General features: G+C 34.4%; 1 protein-coding gene across 1 annotated transcript; it reads right to left on the bottom strand.

Annotated features, from left to right (window-relative positions):
- Positions 1 to 925: 925 nt before the first annotated feature.
- On the bottom strand, positions 926 to 17446 carry LOC131932874 (prostaglandin reductase 1). The gene is made up of 7 exons (XM_059289780.1): positions 17367 to 17446; positions 11126 to 11229; positions 4202 to 4247; positions 2370 to 2420; positions 1857 to 2024; positions 1461 to 1584; positions 926 to 1018 (listed from the first exon to the last, which is right to left on the bottom strand). Exons 1-7 carry the CDS (start codon positions 17369 to 17371, stop codon positions 926 to 928), a joined length of 591 nt encoding a protein of 196 aa, XP_059145763.1. The 5' UTR covers positions 17372 to 17446.
- Between the last annotated feature and the right edge of the window lie 511 nt (positions 17447 to 17957).

Here is a 17957-nt window from a genome sequence, read left to right as displayed (position 1 = left end):
ACTATACATTTTTTTAATTATGGTCGCCTAAAGGGCTTGCCCCCCCCCCCCCCCCGCATTGCGGGGTCTGGCGGCACTGTAGTTCCGCCCCTGGTTGCATTACATAAGAGTGTTGGATAAGCTAACTCTAAAGAATGTTGATGAAGGGGTCCCACTGGCAGGTGTCATATTCAATGAGACCTCTTTGCCGGGAGAATTAGTCTCTACAGAAACGGTATTGTCAGTGGTCCTTTTGTCTGGAGCCAAATTGACAGGAGCCTTTTTGTCGTGATCCAAAATGACGCTAGCCTATTTGTCGGGAGTCGTAATGACGGGGGTCGTTTTGTGGAGAAAATAAATGGCGGGAGCCTATTTGTCGGGAGTCGTAATGACGGGGGCCGTTTTGTGGAAAAAACTAAATGACGGGAGCCTATATGTCGGGAGGCTAAATGACGGGAGCCTATTTGTCAGGAGCCTTATTGACTGGAGCCCCTTTGTCGGGAGCCTATATAACGGGAGCCTATTTGTCGGTAGCCTAAATGACGGGAGCCTATTTGTCGGGAGCCTATATGACGGGGTCCATATGTCGCTGACCCTTTTGACGGGACCGATTTGACGGGGTCGTTTTGACGGGGCCGTTTTGTCGGGGTCGTTTTGACGGGGTCGTTTTGTCATTGGCCGTTTTGACGCCCCACGATATATATATATATATATATATATATATATATATATATATATATATATATATATATATATATATATATATATATATATATATATAATATGCTGGGAAAAAACTCCAATTGTGATCCTTTTGGTATCAACAAGGTATTTTGTCAAATAACACCTGAAGTTGTTTGCAGAATTGTTTTATTTTAGCATCGCCATTGTTTATCAATCTGTATGATGGGGATGGCAAAAGACAAAAATCTGAAGAGATTTTGGATTAATCTGCTTGATCATTTGCGGATAAAAATACTCCTTGTTTGTGTCTCTCCACTGCAGTATATTGTGTGACATTCCTGTGTGGGGGTTTCACCTGTATGTTTACATATCATTCCACAGAGTTACAATAACACTGTACACATATTCTGTTGTTTCTTTTAGTGAAGCCGGTTATGAATTTATTTCATGCTAAGTTTCGCATGACGAAGCCATATGCCTCCCCTTAGGTGGCTTGTGTCGGCCATGAATTCATGCTTATTGTATTTCACATGCGTTCTCTTCTGCCCTGCGATTACGTTGAACTAGAACCCTAACCCGATTTTGCATTGTTACCACCACCCCGTCACATGGTTTGGTCCGTTAGCTGATACTATTTGCCGGGGTATGGCACTTGGAGCCACATATGTGAGATTTAGGTGATGGAAGGAGACCAGTGAATGCTTTCATCTAAAGATGCAGCTGGCCGGACATCAAAGGTACTAACCTTCTCCTTAGCCCTATATTTTAACTTTAACCTAAATACAAACAAAAATTACGCTTACTTTGATTTTTGCAATCTGCCCCGCGACGTTTGAAACAGCACTAGATGCTGCATTTATTAGTAAAGTTTCTCCGGCTTTAATTTGACAGATTTCAAAAAGGCCAAAATAAGCACATAACCTGCAATAAGAATAACAACTGCATAATAATAATAAACAAAACCGATGCAGAACTCGCAATATCAAAAGTGTCTGTAAAATGTTTCCAAAGCAAGTAAAAGTACTTAACTGATTAAATTGCTTCCGTTTCGCTTTTTACTCACATAAGCAGACATAATTCACAATAATGAGAACAACGTTAAGCGTAGGATAGAAAATAATATGGATATGGCTCTCTTGTACTTAGATTGATCCTAACTTATATAACTTTATATACATAAATAGAATACATACCCTGGCAATCCCAAAGAGCCTAAAAATAGAGAGACTGGTAACCCCCCTGGCTTGATTATTTTCCGAATAGGTATTTCGTCAGGATTTAATATTGAATGTGTCCTCCATCCTGACTGAGTTACCACTAAAGTTTGTAAGGGATAATCGTCGTGACGACTGTTTATAACACTGGAAAAATATGTATCGGCATTCAGTTTAAAATAAGTTGCATCGTGGTCCATTTAGTTTTTGCCAGATCTAAAACGGCACTTCACAAAACACAACCCAAAGCGGACTGTGATAAAACGAACTTAAAATATTTTTACGATAATATTATAAAAATTGCTTATCACAATAAACTATTGTCTATTTTACGATAAGTGAGTAAATAGGTAAGATCAATATTACACCCGTATGTGAAACAACCATAAGGGTAACAAGTGGTTCTTGATGGATTAAAACCACACACCCACCCTTACCCCAACCCCAACTACCCTCTACCTTGATGAAAAAGTGGATATGAATGCTAACAACCTTGCAATTTGGTCTCCAATCATAGCGGTTCCGATGGGGACGTCGAATATTCTAAAATTAAATTGATATAAATTGTAGATAAAAATGAAACATGTATGAATCAGTTATGTAAAAACAAATATACTCTAAAGAGGATAGACATTTTTAGAAAATTTGTTTTGGGTTGCATTTTGATTCCTCATAAAACAATCGAATATGTTTATCTGTCTCGGTAGTTCGGATTCTCGGGCAGTTGAGGCTCGTTAGTTGGAGACAGCGACCTATTTAGGAAAGAAAACTTCAAAATCAAACTTCTTCCATATAGGTTGTTCTTGGTGGAAAAAACTTATATACGCTAGTCAAGATAAAAAAGCAAGCTGAAATCGGAGTCAACAGACCATATGGCGCATAAAGTGTTGCCACGTAATTTCTTATTTAACTGTGCTGGAGGAAATACCGTTATTTAAGAACAAAGAAGAAGAAGAAAAAGAGAAAATAGAATATCTAGTAAGCGATATAGAAATGTATAGGAATATATGCATATATAAAGAGAAAAGAACAAAAGAATGGTTTCCAAACCAAACTACAGGTGATATTATAATTTAAGATGGATGAGTTAAAAAAAACTAAAGGAAGTTAAAATACTAAACGCAACCAAGATAGGAAATAGCCTACATATTACACTATGGAGGACCGACCCACCAACAGTAGAATAAATACAAACGTGATTTTCTATGAGAAACCACATCACCCCCGGAGAAGACAGAATCACACCAAAGCTTAATTAGATATGTGGGAGAATCACCAGACAGGCAGTAAGGTTGAAACGCCCTAGAAGAACGCAAGAGAAGTCGACGAAGAAACACGCGGCGACCATCTGATGCATCAGCAGTATTTCTGCGTTCTAGGAACAAAGAAGATTTGGGGACACTTCATTGTGGTAAAATTTAATGCAATTAGTGTTTTTTAGACGCTTGACCTCTTTTCGTGGCTTCTATGTTGTGATTGGACGACTGTAACGATGGATGCTCATTGTATCAGAGAATTAGAAAAAAAATATAAGCGCATTATATAGTAAATGGAAACAAAAGTAGATAGTGGACCCCAGGCCAGAGGCGCCCGGGGTGAACTATCATTTTTCCGACCCACCAATGATTTGGAAATGTCGGGGTGCTTTTTACCAGTCACGTTTTCTTGTTTTATTATACTGTCGCACAATTTATGTAGAAAAGTCATAAAAGCACGTAAAGTAGCAGTCTATAGTCTTAACCTCGATTTTGGATATTCAGTAATGCAGCTTAAAATGAGCTTTTAATATATTTTTTCTACCCGGTTAGGATCCCCTCCTCTAGCAATGCTTCTGCCACAGGTGGTAACATCCGGACGCTCAACATACATTACTGCCGCGGCGCCATATGACGACTTGGACTCAATTTAGTTATCAATATTGTAGTAGCCCGCTCATTAAACGAATGTAGGCGCCATATTGCTCCTACCCTCCTTTGACGCCTAACTAGCGGATTCTGGATTCCAAGCCGTTGGAAAAGTCGGGGCGTCCAAACGTGTTCCACTGTCGGTTTGCTGCCGGACGCACTCGTTCAGTTTAGTCATCCGTTACAGTAAGTCACTGTATCGATAGTAAAATATGTCGCTCTCATAACTAATCTAGGCGCCACAACACACATTAATAAGGGGCCTATTTTGCACCGGGTCCGCCGGATAACCCTCCCCCACCCGCTTGGAGCCGTTTAAAAGTTGATTTAAGGAAAACCACAGACCTCCAGTATACCCCCAGTTTATCGACAAAATTGAATTTTATTAATTGAATTCACTTGCTATAAAATTCAACTTACTTTAAGTAATGATCAGCGGTCCAATACAGTGCCTCAATTAAAATTTCTGTGAACAATGTAGTTTTGAATTAATACCACTCAATTGTTTTTTTACAACCACGTACATATAAGTATAATATTTCAACATACTTATGGCTAAATTGTCCAAAATATGGTTTAATAAAGCAAACTGCCCCGATGTAAGGCTGAAATATAATTTCAAGAATAGAGGTTTCATTAAAAGATTTTAATTACGTAAAACTTGAGACATGAAATTTTTTAATTAACAAAAAAATAAACATTTAATTTATTTGTTTTAGAAAACAAAAATGACGTATATGTAAGCGGGTGAAAGAATTATTCCTTTTTATGACGCGAGTCTTGAGAATGGTTGTGAATTTCCTTCTGGTATGGATTCTTCTTTCAGTTAAGGGGTTTACAAGTGACCAGACGATGCTTTATCGTCTTTTATATGTGTTTCCGACTGAGGACGAGGCCGTAGATCACGGTGAACCGAAATTGCAGTGGAGGTATATGTTTATTTATTTATTTTGACTCTGTGGGCGTTCAAATGTTTTATGTTGATATCTGAAAGTTACGTGTAATTAGTTTTTATTAGAAGCTTTTTATTAACTTGCTTCCTCTATCGTCGGTCGTCATTCTGTCGCCATAATAAATCGAAACTGCGGAGCGAAATTTCAAGCTCTGACATATTTGTTTCACAATTAGCACGTGGGTCAAGACCCAATAACAATGCAATCGGACACAGTGGCGTGCAGACCTAAGTAGATGCCCGGGGCAAACTCAAGCGGAAGATGCCCCCATAAATACAACTTATTTGTTTATATATATATATATATATATATATATATATATATATATATATATATATATATATATATATATATATATATATATAAACAAATAAGTTGTATTGGACGTTAATATACATAGAAAAGCATTTTTAAAAAATTGTACTTATCTTAATTAAGATGAAAACGTTGACTACAGCCAGCTAAACCCAAAAGGAATGAATGGTTGGAACTGGGGGGGGGGGGGGGGGGGGGTTGGAAAGGGGGGAGACAATTGCGGGACGTGTCAAAGTGGAGAGGCGGGGGGGCTGTGATGCACTACAAAAGAGTCTCTTCCGGTTTTGTATTACCACCCGGGACCGCAGGGACAAAAACGTTGTCTGTGTCTACAATTAAGGCGTTAGATACGCCTTTATTTATGGGATGTTTCTCTCTTGGCCTGTTTAGGATTTCCTGTAGTGTAACTAATACAGGTGAGAGTGTGCATTGAACTAGAGATGTTTCAGATTTTTTTCCCTAAACCACTTGGTCAAAACGTCAACTCTTCAAAGAGTTGGGTGATGCTAGATACTCTCAAACTATCTTAACCTTGAATATAACAGAAGTGTACCTTGGTTGGCTAAAGCTGCCAGCCCTAAAAAAAAAACACTTCTACATCGGACTGTGTTTAAAAATCCACTATGCTATGTCAGACCCTCCCTACAACTTGGACGTGCCTTCCCAAATTTAACACCCTGGAAACGCCCATCTAGTTCAGGTGGGGGATAATCCACTAACGGCTTCCATGGCCTAAAAACCAACACCGCATCCCCCACATTTCATTACATCATTATGGGTTCAATAACTCTATAGATAGCTCTACTATTAACTGAAATAAAACTGGCTCTGTATGTGCCCCCAATTACTTTAAAGAAAGCTCTACTCAGAGTTAAAATACTTTAACTTTAACACTACTTAAAGCATGCTCCTCCTATTTGTAAAAATCAATATGGGCGCAATTATTCTGAATGATATCATTACAATGTATCGAAAACAATAAGTTGATTCGTATTCTTGAAATTGTCGCTACAGTGTATCAAAAACAATATGGGCATTCTTATTCTTAAGTATGCTTATATAATGCATGAAAATAAATATATACAAATGGCTGCCAGTGGCGTAGCTACCGTAAAGCTAGAGTAAGCAAGGCATAGGGGCCCAAGGCAAATAGGGGCCATTTTCCTTCTTTTAAAAAGTTAAAACTTTTACATTGGAATTTTGATATTTATTTTATATAAATAATTTTTAAAAAATAAATTAATTTTTTTTACTGTAGAAATAATTTAATTTAAAAAAAGGCCCCAAGTCCTTTCTTAGTGTACAGGGAGTGGCATTCAGTGTGGGGGGAGGGCGGGAGACTAAAATTATTTACATTGTTAATTTTTGCATAGGGGCCCGAAAATCCTAGCTACGCGATTGAAGGCTGCCCATACAATTTAACAAAAAAAAAGTTTGGGGGGTTATTACACTACAAATGGCCATATATTTCACCAAAGATGCCCCTAAAATTTATAATAATAATATGGGCATAATTACCATTTGGATGCCCTTAAAATGGATAATAATGAAGAAGTACATTAAAAATAGCTTTAGAGATGCCCCCAATGTTAACAACGATGATTGGTGTAATTACTGTTGCATGTCCTTCGAGTGTAATACATGAATATAAGCATAATTACTTTCAAGATGCCCCTACAATATATAAAATGAAGATGGGCATGCCTACTGTATGGATGCTTTTAAAATGTATTATAAAGTGAAGTGGGCATATTAGTAAATGCTCATAAAATATATTATAATGAATATACGAATAATTACTTTAAAGATGTCCCTACAGTGTATAAAAATAAATATGATTTAATTACTCGACGGATGTCCTTGAAAATGAGTATACCGAATACGCGCATATTATTTTAAAGATGCCCTTACAGTGCATGGGAATATTTTGGTTACAAGTACTCTAAACGATGCCCCTACACTATCTATATATATATATAAAAAGCAATGTATGTCTGTGTGTCTGTGTGTGTGTCTGTCTGTCTGTCTGTGTGTCTTTTATGCATTACCACACCTCTTATCACATCGCCGTGAAACTTTGGGAAGTTGTTGAGAATATTCCTGGGGAGGTTTTCAAATTCGCAGGGCAGGGCGCGATTTGTTTTTCTCTATATACGGTATATAAAAATAAAAGTCTATTTTGATTTCACACTGTTCATCCGATAGCCATGAGACTTTGGGGAGTTCATTATACCACTATAGGGAAGGGTTCTGTAAAAAAATAATTTTTAATTTCGCAAGGGCGGCGCCAGGTGAGGGTCCGATTTTTCTCTATTTACGGTATATAAAAATAAAAGTCTATTTTGATTTCACACTGTTTATCCGATAGGCATGAAACTTTGGGGAGTTGATTAGAACACTCTAGGGAAGGGTTCTGTACAAAAATCATTTTTAATTTCGCAAGGGCGGCGCCACGGGAGGTTGCGATTTTTCTCTATATACGGTATATAAAAATAATAAAAGTGAATTGCCGTGACACCGTTCACACGATCGACATGAAACTTTAGGAAGTTGTTGAGAATATTCATGGGGAGATTTCTGCGAAAAAAAAATATTCCAAATTTGCAGGGGTGGTGCCCCGACACGACGCGATTTGTTTTTTTTCTATATACGGTATATAAAAATAAAAGTCGATTTTGGTTTGGCATCGTTCATCCGATAGCCATGAGACTTTGGGGAGTTTATTATACCACTCTAGGGAAGGGTTCTGTAAAAAAATAATTTTTAATTTCGCAAGGGCACCGCGAGAGGTGAGGGTCCGATTTTTCTCTATTTACGATATATAATAAATAATAAAAGTGAATTGCAGTGACACCGTTTATCCGATAGGCATGAGACTTTGGGGAGTTCATTATAAAACTCTTGGGAAGGGTTCTGTAAAAAATACATTTTTTATTTCGCAAGGGCGGCGCCACGGGAGGGTGCGATTTTTCTCTATATACGGTTTATAAAAATAAGTCGATTTTGGTGTGACACCGTTATCCGATAGCCATTAGACTTTGAGGGAGTTGATTAGAACAATGCAGGGAAGGGTTCTGTAAAAAAAATCCTTTTTTAATTTCGCAAGGGCGGCGCCACGGGCGGCTGCGATTTTTCTCTATATACGCACGCACGCACGCACGCACGCACGCACGCACACACACACACACACACACACATGTTTTTCCGATTCAGGGAGGTGTAAAACGTCGACATTTTCAAAAATCTGGATTTTTTTTTTGCACGATTACAAGACTTTCTCTATACGTATATATGAGAAAGTAAAAATTTAAAGTACCTGGAAAAAAATCATAAAAAACGTTTTAATCACAAGCTTTTAAGTAATAATGCACTAAAAAGTAGAAAATAAATTATAAATAAATAACTATAAAAAAACCGCGGGTCTCTTCCTAAATAGTAGTAAAGGTATGCAATAGATACTAAAGCGTCCCGCTCTTTTCTTTATAATTATTTATATAGTAGTGTAAAATTTATTTTGTACTTTTTGGTGCATCTATATATTACTAAAACTCAAGTTTGTTTACATGTTTGAATATTTATTTATTTATTATTATTTTTTTTTTGTCCGTTTGGTTACAGGAGAGAATCTGCACTATGTGTAGAGCTGTACAATACGTAAATAGGTAGAGAACAATTTTTGTTTTTAGACAGACTGTTAATCACAAATTAATTTAAAGACGTTAATTAATTTATTGATTTATTCATTGGTAGACTAACCAATTAATTATAAAAGTTCAGAACAATGACGTAACTTATAGTGAAAAGTGACGTCACATGATTTATTTACTTTTTACAACAATAATATCGGCTTCCATCGAAGATTTTAGTGCCCATTCCAACGTTTAACGCGTTCTAAATCTAATTTTCTGTCGGCTATAGCTTTAACGATACGTCCGTTTGCTATTTTTATTACGTTCCAACACTTATATCAATTTTGAACAGTCCTTTTCATTTAAGTATACAAATCTAGAATCTAAACTAAAGATAAGATGTCGAAGGAAGTTGTTTATAGCTCTAGAAACAAGATCAAACCAAAATTAATTAGTTAATAATAAAATCCATTTTAAAATCAGAATAAATTCAAGAATACAAGTGATTTATCTATGTAGATTCTAAAGTCTAGTTAGAGTTTAGAGATACGGCAAAAAATCGGCTTAACCAAACAAGTCGTAGAATCTTGATAACTTTATCTAGATCTAGATAATAATGAGTTTCTATACTAAACTATTTGAGACCTTCATTGGTTTATATAAATCTTTGTTTGTTTAGGTATGGAATTGGCTAATTTATGATAAAATTTAATTTGAAAGATACTAGATCTTGGGCCTATTCGCGTAAATCCTTTCTTAAACAGACTCAAACTATTAATATGAAGCACAAAAAGTATCATGACGTCACGAGCCTAGAAAGCTAAGTTGATAAAGTAATGTGCTTTCATGCGGGTGGCATGGGTTCTAGACACATCATGTCAATTTTAATTTGCTTTTCAATTTACGTCTTTTTAAATGTGGGATCTGGTTATTTTGTGGTGATAAGTGACAGACGTGATGTCATTTATGGATGACCCCCGAAACCCACAGTTATCTAACTAGCTAACGGGTAGTCTAGTTATTACTTACAAACTTGTGATTAAAAGTTTGTTATGAATTTCTTTCCATCGCTGACTTAAACTGAAGTTGAGTTATTTATGGTAAAGTGTTAAAAACTGTTGTTTTTTTTCCATTAAGGGGATATGCACGGCAAAAAAAAAATCACAAAATTTCTTCTTTTTCGTCATGATGGGTTGATTGCACTTTTGGATACTTTGTCCATTTTTGTATTAAGAAAATAATAACTTTAAAAAGAGAAAACATTTTTTAGGTGTTTAAATTACCATTTTTATGACCCTATTAATTAAAAAATAATCAATTTTTCCCAATCTTACACGTTCTCTATGAAAAGTTTTATATCCGTCATCATATTGTATTTGGCATCATTGGAAAGCTGGATTTCTCCTTTATTTGATAATCTAAATTTCCATCATCTCGGAAACACCTGAAGCTTACAATTGGCTTTGCAGTTTACACATATATGGCATTTTCATGACCTACTTTTCGTTACTTTTGGCGGTTTTTCTCAGTTCGAAGGTTTTTAACACTAAAAAGCCTACTACTTTGCTATTTATTAAACAATCGCCACCATATTTTCAGTAATTGTTCTTTATGCAAAAATACAACTTTTGTCACGAGGGAAGTGTGATGGCTTTCATAAAAAAAAAGTATTTGGTAATTAATATGCAAATTTTGAAACTTTTAAACACTAAAAATGGTACGATTTTTTAGACTTTGTAAAATTCTTACTCGTAGCTATTTCAAAGAGTTTTCGTGACAAAATTTTTAATATAAATTGAAATATAAGCAGTTTAAATTTGATTGCTATCAGAGTTTCTTCCAGGCATCTCTTCGGGGGGGCTTTCCCCCCCCCCCCCCCCGAAAAATTTTTACCGCACCCCCGAACGAAATGAAATTTATATAATTAATATAGAAAATATATACTTTTAACAGAGTCCGCCCCCCGAAGAAAGTCTACCGCCCCCCCGAAAATTTCAAGTGCCCCCCCGGAGAAAAAAGTCTGGAAGAAACACTGCTATAGGTGCATAAATAAAAAAGCCTTAGCATTTTTAAAAGTACCAAAAAATTCAAAATGGCGGATGTTTTTTTTTTTTTTGGTTTCCGTGACAACGAAAATTGTTTTTAACCCTTTTTTGCTGTTTAATAATTACTTTCATATGCCAAACATGATAAAAGTATTCAAAAGGCTTTAGATATTAAATTGTAAAAAAATAGGAAAAAACCGCGCATATCCCTTAATTGCTATAATATTCAGTCAATGCAGCAAGGATTTAAAGTTATTGGACTGTTAGTGGCACAGAAAGCAAACTTCAATATTGCATTTTTCCCAGGGTTTAAAAATATAGGCTATTTATTTTCTATAATAAAAATGTCTGTATAGACTACTTGTTTTGTTATTTTATATAACAACGCACAAAACAAATTACCTTTAGGTTTCAGATTTGTTGATAAATCTTCTTTCATTTTTCGGAAATCACTTCTTTTTGGTACTCCAACAAATGGTTTTGACTTTATCCAGGTCATACAAGTTCTATAAGTTCATTTCAGTTTTATTGAATGTATTATTTCTCTTGAAAATTAAAGGTTTTTTAAACATTGCAATGCATCGTAATGGTTATTTTTAGAATGACAAACTGATACAGCTGTTAATACTTGTTGCAAATGTAAACTCTGCTAGTCTATTACTATTATGCTTAAATGCTGCATGAAAATAAATCTTGTGATTTACATAGATGTGCCGACCAAAAATAATTTTTCAAACAAATATCAATGTTTAAAACTTTGAGTTTAAAAATTTCCAAAAAGGCGCCACTATGCTGAAAATGGCCATAGGGGGAGCGGCCGCTCCCCCTGCCCCCCCCCCCCCCCTGTGTACGCTATTGATTCAGTGGTAGAATTGATACCGTCGAATTCACAAATTATGAATTACTGAAAAGTAGAAAATAAAACAACTAAATAGCGGCATATGATACGCTGCGGGTCGGCTCGTTCTAACTATTCTAACTAACAGGTTAACAAATGAGATTTCTGAATTTATATTATATAGAACATTTTAAAGCTCTTTTCGTGGATTGGATTTTTAAAAAAAACAACATAAAACGTTTTTTACGCATCCTCTGGATATATTAAAAAGAAAGACAGGCCTGTAGCTTTCAGGACCCCATCAGTACACAACAGGTGGTTTATTACTAAAACGGAGGTACGGATGCTTTTTAAACGGACGCAGCAGTAAATAGTCACGAATGGTTTATAAGTTTCTAAAATATTTTTAAAATCGTGTGAGCTGCTTTTAAAATAAATGTGGTTAAAAAACTAGATTGTGAGGTTTTTGTCGGACTTTACTTATTACTTGATGTATTTCATGGTTTTTATATTTTTTCGTCACTAAACAATCTTTGTCTTACGAAAGTGAGACTTCGGTTAATAATTAAGTTATCATAAAAATAAAATAAATAAAGCATTAAATGCACACACAAAATGTTTCAAGATATCTGCATTGGCAACTTCATAGCATTGATTTTCAGGCTTTAGGGTTTTATTTCTATGCTGTTTGTTTCACCGCTATAATGGAAAAAATAAAAATTTATTCTTGTCAAAAACAATTTTGAAACCCATCTCGTAAAAACAGGCGGCCTCCGTTAATAAATTGTCTAAACAAATTCATTAAAAACTTTTTAATAAAACGTTTTTAGATAAGTATACACTAAAAATGCTATTAAAACAAATTTAAAGAAAAATGTGGGTCGGTTACTAATTTCTAGTTAAGGTATTCAATAGATACTAAATTAAAAATAATGTGACAAAAGCACTAAGCACGAGAAAAGTTAAATAAAAGATTGTAAATAAACCGGGAGTGATCTCCCCTAAACTTTCTCAAATATTCTAATATAAAACTACGAGGGATGGTAACTCAGGACATAGACAATATTTGTAATCCATTTTTAATTATTAAAACTTTTTATAATAGAATGGAATCTCGTAAAAAAAAGAATTGCACACCAAGTGAACGCCTAATAAAATGAGCATAATAGTGCGGGATATTATTAGTACTTTATAAATTTACGTGCGTTTTTTGAGAAATCGGAAATAGCGTAAATTAGTAATTCCGGTTTACGAAAATTACTCAAAATTTGACAGAAGGTCGAGAATTAGATCGTTTACTTACATGTGAAATTTCATTTATCTATCTGAAATAGTACTCAAGTTATAGGTTTTTTTAAAATTCAAGTAGAAAAAGTACCACTTCCGTTTATCGAAAATCACTCAAAAGTTGATCAGGATCTACGATTTTGATAAAATACTTATATTTGAAATTTCATCAACCTAGCTGTAACGGTATTCAAGTTATCGTGTTTACACACAAACACACACAGAGACATACGGACAAGATTGCAAAATTATGTTTTTCCGTATCAGTGAGGTGTAAAACGTCGAGATTTGTAAAAATCTGGATTTTTTTTTTTGCACGATTACAAGACTTTCTCTATACTTATATACGAGAAAGTAAAAAGAGTCGTCAATATAGGGTCGTCCATAAATGACGTCAGACACCTGGGGGGGGGGGGGGGGAGGGTTCAGACTTTTGTGACGATGTGTGACGAGGGGGGAGGGGGGTAGAGACAGTGTGACGTCACGTTGTCTTAATTCCAAGAATTGATTAATATGCATTTTTTTTTAGTTTTTAGAAAAATAAACTTACTACATACTAAATAATTTTTTACATTGGTTGCGATACTTCTAACAAAATGTATACTATTGTAAAAGTTGTCAAAAGATTGTGAAATATATCGTTGTTCTAATTAAATTGCCCTGTTATTTGACGATGTATGTTGTGTAGTAGACTGCCGTATTTGCAAATTTGTCAATAGTGTTATTTGACTAAAGGTCGGAAGCATATCAACTAGTGAGGGTACGGCAGGGGTACCAGTGTAATGCTTGCTATTCTTTGAAGTTTACAGAATAGGGCAGTCATAATAAAAATTTAAACCCCGTTTCCAGAATATTTTATTTAAAAGCTATTTATACTTTGGGCTGCGACTCTTGCCCTTGATGACACCCCTTGTCTCCCTTACATCGTGGTGTTCATGACGGTAGCTCATGCTTGTTGAACGATCTAGAGGAAAAATAACTTGTACGATCAGTTCCAATGTCGAGATCATGTGATTTTTGTAGGTGCGGCAATTAAGTAATTTTTCAAATTCAAGTCCATGACTAAGTGCTGTGGATGAGGAATGTTTACCAGATCTGATAGATATGTATGTTGGGCCGGATTATCAAACAGCTTCTCGATTTCCCAAGGCGTTGGGCTGAATTTTTATCCCGGCATAAACTGAAGGGATCATGGATGATAAATGTTGCTCTAACACAAGAAGCTCGTATTTCAGCTTAATAACTGATATATTTCTTCCTCCACCTTTACCAGTCTCCCAAACAAGCTGTGGACTAACAATACCTGAGCGTTCAACAGATGGCTCTTCACATAAATTTCCATCTCTTTTTGCTGCTCAAAGTATAAAAGTGGATGAAATCCTCCCCCGCTCTTCAAATCCTTATCACACAATCCCTTATGATTTGTATTGTCCGTCTGTTCAATCGGCGACAGGGTTTGTCGTCATTGGTTATGCTGCGTAATCATTCCTTAACTCACACACAGGAATCATCAATTGTGCCATTACAGCGCATCAGTCCTATGAGAGTTGCTGCACGTCGCCAACGTGAACTGATAGTGACAATTGCCAATGAAATTAATAGTGAGAGTGTAGAATGGATAGAAGAGGAAGACCTTGATGTAAAGGGAATTCCCATTCCATACGGGGGAAAAAATCAATTCCGTCCCCGTGTATTAAATGAAGGAACATTTTAATTCTCCATGGGAGAATGAATAAGCTTAAACATCACAACTTTGTATTGAGGATTGCCATATTAATACTTTTGTATGTAGTTTTTTAAATACTTCGGTTAATGATCTTGCTAAAATTTAGAAATATGAATGTATATAGATATGGTCGGTTAAGTATAACCTGTTACTGATATTATTATTTAATCGTTTTTAATAAAATTTCTATAAAATGTGCTTAGATTTATGGCAGTGTGAGAATATTTCTTGTCATTTTTCAACATCTTCGCTAACAGTAAAACACGCAATTTAATACTCTAGTGGAGAGTCTTTACTATCAAAAATCTATTACACGACAAAAATGGACCGTTGAGGAAGGATACAACGGGCGCTAGGTTGATAGTGCTGTCTCTTTTCTTTAAACAAAAATTAAACGCAACCAACTTTACCTCAAATTGAATATGAAACGAAAAATGACATTAAAAACGGATTTTTATCAAGAATCAAGATTTTAATCGGATTTAAGCTTGATCTACACTCACGTAGTTATCGCGCATTTATACAAAATATAGTCATATCCCTTAACCATGCACGTAATCCCATTCATGACAAAAGTAGCATTTAGAGTTTCTTTCAGGCAACTCTACTTGGGATAAGGGGGCTCCGCTTCCCTCCTACACACACCCCGTCCCATTCAACGAAACATAATTATATACTTTTTTCCATTGTCCCAGAAAATTCCACCCAGAAAAATAATTCTTGTGTACACATATCTCCAACAATTTTCAATATACTTGTACTAAATTTTGCACACACTTAACTGAAAGTTGGAAGAACAAATTGAACTAAAATAACAGCTGTATCTATTATAGATTTTTTTTAAACAATTTTTCCCTGAACCCAACACTTGTTAATTTTCAGCCCTTTGACTAAAATGTAAAAAAAAAAAAAAATTGATATGCCAACTTAATTTTTTTTAGTTCATTATATTCTTAAGGGAATAAATAATGTTGGTGCAAAGTTTTATTTGAATATCTTCGTTAGTTTTTGTTATACTCTGTACAAGAGCAAGTCTGTTTTTCATCAAATTTCAAGACTTAATTTATTTTAAATGAATGTATACAATACTTGCGAGCAAAAATTGGCTTTTCTTGTGATTTTGTCCCCACCCTACATTATTTAAGCTAGGTAAGTAAGTCTAATTACTAAAAATCAATTAGGGGGTTTAAGCTGTCCATTTTTTCATATTATACTCAATATATTGCTATTCTTACGTGTGTCGTCATGTCTACAAGAAATACCTACATTTACATTAAGTATTTTAAAATAATTTAATCCTTTCAACTTTAACATTACCTCACTGTATTACTGTTTACCTGCTGGTGCCACGAATGGGTCCTGCACGCTCATTATTAATGCTGTGTCAACGAGCGGTAATTTTAAAGGGATGAAAACACAGCAAATTTAAAACATAGAATAAATTGTAAATTAGGGGGGGGGGGGGGAGTGTGACTTCATTTTAGGGGGGGGGGGGTCTGACATTTTGTGATGATGTGTGATGTGGTGGGGAGGGGTAAAAATTGGCTGAAAAGCGTGACGTCATTTATGGACGACCCCTATGACATTACCGAGTTGACGAGAATCTTTCCATCATTATTGTTAACATGGATTTAAAAAAACGTGTTTTTTTATAAATTTTGCAATCAAAGCGACAGTAAAAATAATTTTAAAAAATAAAACTTAAGCCTAAAAATAATTCAGAAATTTGATATTTTTAGAATCAACGATTATAGAAGTTGCAAATCCAGAGAACTGAAAAATAATTTATTTTCATTTTTCTATTTTAATCAAGCTTAAGTTTTAACCTGAAGCTTCACTTTCGTAATGCAAAAATTGATTGGCTGTAATGAATTCCGTAACCGCTATTCTAGAAACCTCACTTCAGAAACAAAAATAAATAAATAAATAAAGCTGGAGTGATCTCCCCTAAACTTTCATGAATATTCTTATATAACCCTACGGGTGATAGCAACTCGGAATATAGACATGCTTTTAATCCATTTTTACATACTTAAACTTTTTAAAATACAATAGAATATCGTAGAAAAAAAACAATTGGCGCATCAACTTAACATCAAACAATGCGTGTATAATTGTGGGGAATATTAGTACTTTATAAATTCATTTGCGTTTTTTTTTAGAAATCAGAAACAGCGTAAAGTACTACTTCCGGTCACCGGAGATTTCTCAAGATTTGAAAGAAAACTGAGAATTAGATCTTTTACTTATATATGAAATATACTCTATCTATCTGAAATATAAATCAATAGAATAAGTTCCACTTCTGGTAACCGGAAATTGCTCAAAAGTTGATACAGAACTTCAAATTTGATGTTATTCTTGTATATGAAATTTCATCAACCTAGATTTAACAGTCAAGTTCATATATATATATATATATATATATATATATATATATATATATATATATATATATATATATATATATACTTTTTAAGACTTAAATTGTTATTGACTTCATGTTTTTAAATTTTCCGAAATACTAAAAACATCAATTTATCCAATCCGACAAAAAATAAACAGTCCAATTTTTAAACCATATTTATTTTAACACCGTAGGCTACAAGATTTTAAAAATATTCAATGAGCTTTTCTAATAAATTTGAGCTTCCGCTACAGCAGTAATGATAATAAACTTCTAAATATAACTGGATATTAATTATTTCTTTAATAAAAGTAATTAGATCTAGATCTATATTATTGTAGCAATTGAGTGTATGAAAACATTATTAAAAGCTAGTAATACTTACACCATTATTTAAAAAGTCAGCTTTAAAACTATTTTTAATGGATGATCAAGTAATACATAAACTTAAATTTAATAGCATACTACTAGTGCTATGTAGAGCTATACAAATGAGCGATTTGGAATTTCTTTAGCGGATATGACGCTAAGAATTATTTTTAAATTGCGAATGGTCACTGTTTACTTAGAGCGTAACTTAAATACATTGTAGGCCTACATCGATATTAAGTTTAATTGAGGCGGCCGTGAATAGTCTCTTAATGGGGTATAAAATATTTTATAAAAAAACCTGGTTAGATGTTATGTGGTTATATAAACATGAGTGTTTCAAACAAGTTATTGTAAAGATGGAATGGATTTGATGTTTAAATATCGGAGTATCTGCGGTAATGGACACAAGCGAGAAAAGTCTCAAAGGTATTTGAGAGGTGCATAAATTAATTTAAAAATCTTGCACGGCGTAGTTACAATTAATATGGTTATAAAATCCTGTCTGTCTGGTTTTTTTCGGACTTTACTAAAGATTGGACGTATTTGTTGTTTTTAATATTTTCGGTAACTAAATAAAAATTTAAAAAAAAAGCAAAAACAATTT

This window comes from Physella acuta, unplaced genomic scaffold, assembly GCF_028476545.2.
Source record: "Physella acuta isolate Inbredline_101_S28 unplaced genomic scaffold, ASM2847654v3 ptg002302l, whole genome shotgun sequence".
Taxonomy (NCBI): domain Eukaryota; kingdom Metazoa; phylum Mollusca; class Gastropoda; family Physidae; genus Physella; species Physella acuta.
Note: the sequence above shows the minus strand (reverse complement) of the source record. Positions and strands in the feature narration are given on the sequence as shown.